This window comes from Acanthopagrus latus, chromosome 5 (assembly GCF_904848185.1).
Source record: "Acanthopagrus latus isolate v.2019 chromosome 5, fAcaLat1.1, whole genome shotgun sequence".
Lineage (NCBI taxonomy): Eukaryota > Metazoa > Chordata > Actinopteri > Spariformes > Sparidae > Acanthopagrus > Acanthopagrus latus.
This window is the reverse complement of record NC_051043.1, coordinates 31,348,044-31,356,853: the sequence shown is the minus strand read 5'-3', so window position 1 is coordinate 31,356,853 and position 8,810 is coordinate 31,348,044. Positions and strand designations below refer to the sequence as shown.

The window sequence follows — 8,810 nt, the reverse complement described above, 5'->3', positions numbered from 1 at the left end:
CAGAGTGATGGGCGCATCAAGGTAAGAAGAGAGGCGGATGAAGTGATGCACCCATCATGCCTAGTGTCTGCTGTACCAGCCTGTGGGGGCAGGGCTATGATCTGGGGTTGCTGCAGTTGGTTTGGTCCAGGTTCAGCAACATGATGTACCCAAAAAATGAAGTCAGCTGACTACCTGAATATACGGAATGACCAGGTGTTTCCATCAATGGATTTGTTCTTTCCTGATGGTACAGACATATTCCATCATCATTTCATCATTTTCACACATGGATTGGCCACCACGGAGTCCTGACTTTAACTCCCAATCTTTGGGATGTGCTGGAGAAGGCTTTGCGCAGTGGTCCGACTCTCCCATCATCAATACAAGATCTTAATGCAACACTGGATGGAAATAAATCTTGTGACACTGCAGAATCTTATCGAATGCCATCTCTCCACAGCGAATGTGTGGCGTAATCAAAGCTAAAGCGGTCCAACAAATTATTAGAGTGTGTGACCTTTCTTTTGGACCAGGCAGCGTATATTTCCTCAATTGGAGCCCTATTCTGCCTCTGACTGGGTTACCCAGAAATGAACCCTGACCAATCATAAGTCCTCACACGTAAATCTAGCCAACTTAATGAAAGGCAAAGAGTACCAACCAATCAGAGACAGAGTAGGGTTAGGGTCATTTCAATTCTTCATCTCAGGAAGAGAAAACAAAGCTTAACTGCAAATATTCCCAAAACTATTGTGATCTGAATAATGACATCTGTCTGCTGAAGGGCAAACTGAATTAAATATCTCATTCTGATATGAATCAATGACATCATCATCAACATCAGCAACAAAATAAAACAAACACGAGTGTAAAAAAAATTAAATCAAACTTTATTTAAACTTCTTTACAAAATACAAACAGAAAAACACAATGAACATGACGTATTGAACAGGAAGTGTTTGTTCACATGCGACAGGTGTCGTGAAATGCCTCCAAGGTCCTAAAGTCCCTCCATGTTGGAGGAAGTCCATCCTGCAGAAAACGCCCACAGCGCTGACAGGAAGACTGGAAGAGTTTAATGTAGCTCCGCAGCCAGGTCTGCAGACAGACAGGTAGAGAGACATACAGGTCGGCAACAAGTGAGACAGACAGGTCGAAAGGTAGAGAGACAGAAACCCAGAAGGACAGACGGGTCAACAACAGGTGAGACAGACAAGTGGAGAAACGGATAGGCATGTTTTTCCTCACTCAACTCGAGGGTGTGAGGTCAGAGGATGTCGCTACTGTGACTGTAAAATCCACTGAGGAAACGTGACTGTGATTTTTGGGCGTATAAATAAGACTGATTTGATTTGATTAGGTAGAGGGACCGGAAGGTAGAGAGACAGACAGGTAAAGGGACAGGTGAGACAGGTAGAGAGACAGACTGGTCAACAACAGGTGAGACACACAGGTAGAGATTATGGATCAGTTATCTCACCATGAAGGATCGGACCACAACGTCTGGCATCTGGGGCAGCTGGTAGTGCAGTAAGGCAGTGGTGGCGTGATCTGTTACCTGGCAAAAGCACATTTACATTTACATTGAGAGCATTCAGCAGACACTTTTGACCAAAGCAACTTACAGTGAGTACATTTGTCACAAGAAAGAAACCATGTCATCACTGTCGATAGAGTAAAAAAATAGAACGAATTTTCAAGCCAAGAGAGTAAGAACATACAAGTGCATGTACTTTTCTTGGCGGGGGGGATGATATGTGGGGTCTTTTGTGGAAGATGGAGAGCAACTCTACTATCCTGACATTAGTCAGGAGTTCGTTTCACCACTGAGGCTCCAGAACAGAGAAGAGTCGTGACTTTGTGGTCTGTCTTTGCTCTCAGTGATGGCGGAACCAGCCGGCCTGCTGATGTAGTAGAGCAAAGTGCTCTCTCTAGGGCGTGTGGTCTGACCAGGGTTGAGGGTAGATGGTGCTGTGGAAGCAGAGATGTCTGCAGACATTCAGAGATGAGCGTCACAATGTGGGTGTTGGATGAGGATGAGGGGAAAGAGAGGAACAGTTGGTGTCGTCAGTATAACAGTAGTCAGAGAATCCATGTAATGTGACTGCAGAGCCAAGTGGCTCAGCCACACACAACACAATCGTGAAATTCACGGATGACACTGGTGATTGGCCTGATCTCACATGTAGACTGCTTATTTGGAAGAGGTGGAGTTGTTGGCATCAGGGGCGTCACTAGGAGTGCAAAACATCTGGGGCTTTAGCCTCAGTTGCCTTGAAAAAGTAATCTGATTACTCCTTTAAAAAGTACAGCCAGCACAGAGTGCACAACAAACCTTAATACTGTCATCATTAGCTGGCACAAACTCAAAATAATGACTGTATTTCCAGCTAGAAAACGTGCATCTCTCTCCTCCCTCCATTGTTGTGTGTATTTGTGTCTCTGCGTGGTGTTACACCTGAGTGTCCTCAGGCTGAAAACCTGACATGTCGCAGACGTGACATCACTCCCCGAGATGCAGGAAGAAAGCAAAAATATATAGTGACAAAAATAATAATAACGCACAGTGACTTGAACAAGTAACTGTAATGAGATTACTGGTTTGGAATTATTAACGCGTTACATTACTCATTATGAAAAAAGTGGTCAGACTAGAGTCTTTTTTTAACGGGGGTCCGGGCATTTCTCCCCCAGGACATTTTGAAAACTGGGCTGTTAAAGATGCAATTACAGCGTAGCTTGAGAAGGAAAGGAAGGCCAATCGTTGAAGTCTTCATCATCATATTTTGATCACAAATAAAGCTAATGTTCCCCCACTATAGGCCCACTGAGTGATGTTTACATTAAAGATATTATAGCCTGTAATAAGACCTGTGCTGTGTGCACAGGCTATTAGAGCAGGTAGAAGATCCCCCCTTATCATTTCTTCACTTCATTGTATATCTGCATCGGGCCTACAGGAGGCTTTGTAGGTATTAAGAGAAAAACATCATCATTTAACAGAGTTGACACACCCATCGGGATCGGGAGGTGAGAGGACATAGAGCACAAACCCTAATCATACCTATCCCCTGTATGATTAGGATTTTATCTAGGGACGTCCCAATTGGGTTTTTTTGCCCCCGAGTCCGAGTCATTTGATATTGAGTATCTACCAATATCGAGTCCCAATCAGGATTCAGTACCCATTTAGTCATCCATACCCACCCCGACTGCACCCTCAGCTCAGGTGAGAATAGGTAAGTCTTACCTTCTGGAAGACCTGGTACTGAGACTTGGTCCAGATGTCCAGCTGAGGAGGACACACAGACTAGTTAGCAGAGACAGACAGGTATCAGGTGTCACCTGTAGACAGACAGGTATCAGGGGTCACCTGTCAGGTGATTGTGATGTCTCACCTTTCCGTCCTCGTTATAAACATTTTCGTTGAACCCTCGGACAACAGTTCTGTCGATGAACAGCGACCGCATCACGACAATTGCCTTCAACACCTTCCCCAGAGTCACCTGAGAGGGAGACAGGTGAGACAGAGACACACCTGGTACTTGGTCTGAGCACAGCTATGCATTGTGTGTTGTGTTGTGTGTTGTGTGTTGTGTGTTGTGTGTGCAAGTGAGATTACCAGCAGGACAGCCGACGTCCCGTTGGGTCTGAAAAGCTCGATGGTCATATCAGGAAACATTCGACCGATCCGAGAGATGACATCATCCACATATCTGCACAGTACCACAAGGCTTTAATGGGAGGTACCACAGTACTTGTGAATTAGTGAATGTGTACTACTGCAGAACTCACTGAGGAGGAAGTACCAGAGTACTGGGTTGGACTTTGGGTCGTCTCTTGGCTGAAGCGCCCATCTGATTGGCCGATCGTTTCAGTGACTGTTGATTCAACAAACTGGAGGCCAAACCAGCATGATACTGCAACTACACAAACACACACATTATTACACACCATTATTAACATAAGGGTTATGTTATATATATATATATATATATATATATATATATATATATATATATATATATATATATATATATATATATATATATATATATATATATATATATATATATATATATATATATATATATACACACACACACACAGTACAATCTGTGATAGTAAAGGGATTCTGGTTCCCAAAGGTTCAGTGCAGAGCCAACGCCCTGATCTACACTGCAGTGATCGTTTACATTGATACATGTGTGCAGGCATGTCAAGCAGTTCGTCTCACTGCTGGGACTCTGGGCGAGACAGCGACAGGTAGTGTGTCTTCAGGAACAACCGTTATACGTAACCAAAAATATTTAAGACCCCTCGAATGTGAATTTAAGACATTTAAACATTTTTTAAGGCCTTAACATCAAGTAATAAACATTACCGAGCTGACATGTGAACACATAATCAATAATACGGTTTAGAAAACAGTAACTCACATACTGCTGGATATAATAAAAGACTTTTTTAACTTATCATCATCAATCCTTATCAGGAGCTTCTGAATAGACATTAAATTTGTGGGGAAAAAAATATTGCAATGCACTGACCAACAGATGTTTTTACCAGCCCAAGGGGCAGAGTCACAATGGTGCAAGTTTAAATGACAGGTTGCTGAACTGACCGAACAACAGAACCTCTTTAACTGTGTGCATCACTTGTGCAAAGACTCTGAATTCAGTTTGAAATTGACATTTTTAAGATAAGCAAAGAATAAAAAATATATATTTAAAAAAAAAAATCAGATTACAAGCATCATCTGGTGGGCTGGATATTAATGCTAGCTGGCCAGTTTTGCCTTGTGGACCACCAGGTGCCGACCACTACTTTACTCTGTTACTATAAATCTGTCAGGCATCATCTGGATACAGACTGAAGAGTGAGGCTCAACTCAAACAACACTTAGTGCATTACCCCTAAATTCCACCAGATCCATGTTTGGTCTGTCTTTGCTCTATCACAGCAGTATCTGCTCCATCAAAGCTCCAGCAATCTGGACCATTCCAGAGCATGATGCAACAATTCAGTTGAAATCAGCACAGAGCAGACAGGAAGTCAGATGCCGAAACAACAACATAATATTTCAGAATAAAACACTCAGTGTTAATGCCAGCACAAAAATCTCAAAAAAAGAGACAAATCCAAGCTCTTCTTCTGATCCTTCGGTAGGAAACACTTTGTGTTGTGGGTTGGGGTTATAACTGCGGTCGCCTCTGATTATGTACCGTATTGACCCGAATATAGGACGAGGTTTTTTGGATGAAAATAATGTGAAATGTGGGGTCGTCTAACAACCGGGGTCTAACCGCTGACACATGCTGTTAGTTGTCTGGGTCGCTACACGACCGCAACGGCAGAGGGCGCCAGCTTATTGTAGAGACATCACTGACACTGTGGCTGGGGTCATCTGTCAATCACAGTGGAGAAGAAGTGACGGGAGATGAAACATGGAGCGGTGCTGTGATTGTACAGAGCAAAGTGAATCAAAACTGGGCCAAGTTGACAGACATCTGAGGCGGAGCTATGATGCTAATTTTAAGATAATGGTGGTCAATGCAGCAGAGGCATCAAACAACTGTCAGCCAGCCAAGAAATATGGAGTTACGAAGTGTAACGTTCAAAGATGACGGGTCCAAAAAGACTGACTGAAAAATGCTGACAGTAAGAGAAAAGCTTATCGTGGTCCTAAAAAAATAGTATTAAAAGAATTTCTTTAAACAAAGTCAATTTTGGTTATCAGAGTCTTTTTCTGAAGATTAGTCTTGAAAAGAGGAGTCGTCTTATAATTAGGGTCATCCCATATGGAACTCTTTGGGCTCCTAACTGGCAGTCCGGCAGTGCTGCGCTGCGCTGGACTCAAAACACAACCAGTGGGGGTTGTCGGTTGCAGGACAATAGAGCAAAAGTGTATCAGAGCCGTTCCACAGCGGGCATGCATCCGATGGAATTCTGGTGTTAGACCAGTAGCCTCTTAGCTTGTTAACATGTCAGCCAGGTAACATGTTAGCCTGCATACCTTGTTGGACCACTTGTAGGCCTGCAGAAGCTGAGAGTATAATGGAGTTTTGTCCTGAACTGGGTCCAAACTGAGCAACCCACTGTTATGAAGAGGATGAGACTCTGAAGGACGACCGACGAGACCGCTGAGACGCTCCAACTCACTGAAGGACAGACAGGAGAGAGAGACAGACAGGGAGGACAGAGAGACAGGAGGGATATACAGACAGGCAAGAGAGAGGTTATTAATCAGCCTTAAAATCACTTTGACACTGAAACTCAAAAAATTTCATTAATTACATTTGAGTAAAAGTTCCAAACTGTTTAAAAGTCATTTTAAAGCTTTTCCGTGGAACTTGTGAGTTGAAGCCTGTCGTTAGCTTATGTTATCTCACTGTACCGTAAGCTAATGTTAGCTACTACTGCTCTCTGTTAGCAGAATGGAGAGGCACTGAGACGTCTCAGTCAAGTCGAAGTCGAGTCCTTTATTGTTTATTGTTTGCAGCATTAGGGCTGTCAACGAATATTCTAAATTGGAATTTTTTTTTTTTAAAAAAACGGAGATTTGATTGTGAAAATTAATATTCGACTGTGGAAAAAAACACATCAGCGGCTGCTTTGCGAGTGGGCGCACTGCATGACGGGTCAGGGACAGGTCACAGGAGTTACACCTGCATAGCGTCACTCACTGCTGAAAGTGAGACGCAATTAAAAGACTGTGGCAGACGCAGATGGCAGAGAGAAAGACGAAATGGCAGAAAAACGCGGAGCCTGGAGATGAAGTTGTATGCAAGCTGTGTAAGCTACAGTTAGCTTTGCATTCCACCACTAGCAACATGACGGGACATCTCGAAAATATGCACCCAAATGAGCACGCCATGATGTCTGGAACTGCGACTAAACAGCCACATCTCCACTCATATTTTTCATCGCCTGCCATGAGCTCTTTGTCTGCAGCGACAAGAGGCTGCAGGAAGGCGAGAGAGAGAGGTCTACTGTCTTCGAAGTTTTACAGTACAGGCAATTACTCATTTACTTATTTTGTAATATGTTGGTAAGATTTCAAAGACATGTTAAAATTGAAATAAAAATACATAGTAGTTATGTCTCATTGTATTAGTTTGTCCTCCTGTTACTGACATAATGCGCAAATATAGATATTCGAATAGTTCCAACGTGTGTGTTTTTAGAGCGAATATTCAAACGTCTTTTTAGAGCAATTTTGACAGCCTTAAGCAGCATTAACATCAACATTCAGCACGTCATCCACATATTGTAGAGACACAGAGAGATGGGAAGGTCTCATTCCCACATCAGGTTACAATCTGCTCAGATATGGACAATAAAAAAAGAGTTCATTACATGTTAACTAATACAAATAAGTTACAAAGAGCCCCTTTAAGTTAATAATACAGTGGATCCATGTGAACAGTGCTGTTAAGTAACTTTGAGTGCTGTGCATGTCCATTTATCATTAACACCTGACAGGTAAATAAGAACTGATGAGGTTAGATTGATCCCATCCAATAATATATTTTTAATAAGTGATTTGTATCAACAGCAGCTTCTGCTTTTCATTCAAATAGAATTTAACTCCATCTTCCAGGAAGAACTGTAAGAACTCCAGCTGGTGTTCTCTGCAGAACGCCATTCAAGATTCAGATGATTTACGAAGAGTCTTCATCCATTAAGTTTACCAGCAGTTCACCTGGTTTCTGTCCACAGACAGACAACATGTGGACGGATGTGATTACATCCAGGACTGTATTCAGATGACTGTAATGGACTCTACAAGATTAAAATGAGTTAAATGTTAATGTTAAATGTGGTCTGGTGTGACAGTCAGCAGGCTGAACTGGACCTTTGATGAACAAAAAAGTGAACAGACACTGACAGTTTTCACAGCGTTAAGAGTTTATATTCACAGAACAGACAAATCTTAGCGCAACATGTCCGTATGAACACACTTGTACAGCATCAGTGTCCGGTAGTCTGGTGGGACTACGAGCCGGGACTAGGCTAACGATCATACCAAACGCTTAGAGTAAAAGTTGAGTGGAGTCTGGTGCGGCGCACTCACTTGAGGTCTCTGTTGACCGCTTGCAGGTTGTCCTGGAACTCGGCTATGAACTGCTTCTCTCGGCCCTCCAGCGTCTCCCGGTTCTTCATGCCGTCCTTCAGGGACTCGAACACGCGGCTCACGCTGGAGCGCAGCGCCTGAATGCCGCTGATCGCATGAGAGAAGGCGTCCAGGTTCACCCCAACGTTCACCACGTCCGCCATCTTCTCCGCTTCTGTTTCTTCTTCTTCTGTTTCTTTTTCCTTCTTTTTCTTCTTCTTCTTCTTCTTGTACGATTCCGGCAGTTTAGACGCTGTTTAGCGTATTACTGCCCTCCACAGGTCCGATGATGAACTAGATTTTTACATATAATCCTGTATTACGCAGGAATTGCAAAAATGCCTTGGAGGTCAATTTATGGTTCTCACAGTGTCCAAACAAAGAAAAAACAGAAAAAGGCTGAACTCCAAGTCCTAATAGTCTATCAAAGAATGTTTGTCTTTCTGTCTTATATTTTCTACATTCCAGAAAAAACATGTTTTACTGTCTCAGAACACCCACACTCACATAAACCAGACACATGTTTTCCAACTATAAATAAAGAGTGATTTAGCCCACAATGACCCAGTCTTAATCTACACAGTTTAACTAAATCCCTATGGGACTGAAAAGTGCAGGTACATCTTTTTTTAACTTCAGATTGTAAATAGAAATAGTGTCAACCCCTGCTTTCTTTTTCCTACCCTCTCTGCCATTCCTTCATTAAGCCCTC

General features: G+C 42.8%; 1 protein-coding gene across 1 annotated transcript; it reads right to left on the bottom strand.

Annotated features, from left to right (window-relative positions):
• Positions 1 to 855: 855 nt before the first annotated feature.
• med27 (mediator complex subunit 27) lies at positions 856 to 8,299 on the bottom strand. Its single transcript, XM_037099244.1, has 8 exons — positions 8,060 to 8,299; positions 5,999 to 6,143; positions 3,778 to 3,908; positions 3,605 to 3,698; positions 3,381 to 3,488; positions 3,233 to 3,274; positions 1,463 to 1,540; positions 856 to 1,080 (listed from the first exon to the last, which is right to left on the bottom strand). Exons 1-8 carry the CDS (start codon positions 8,260 to 8,262, stop codon positions 946 to 948), a joined length of 936 nt encoding a protein of 311 aa, XP_036955139.1. The 5' UTR covers positions 8,263 to 8,299; the 3' UTR covers positions 856 to 945.
• Positions 8,300 to 8,810: the final 511 nt, after the last annotated feature.

Bases quoted from the DNA above. Each gene is read 5' to 3' on its own strand.
- med27 (XM_037099244.1), bottom strand. From the start codon at position 8,262: ATGGCGGACGTGGTGAACGTTGGGGTGAACCTGGACGCCTTCTCTCAT. The intron at 1,541-3,232 runs GTAAGACTTACC...TGCTTTTGCCAG, and splicing joins AGTACCAGGTCTTCCAGAAG to GTAACAGATCACGCCACCAC. The intron at 1,081-1,462 runs GTGAGATAACTG...GTCTGTCTGCAG, and splicing joins TTGTGGTCCGATCCTTCATG to ACCTGGCTGCGGAGCTACAT.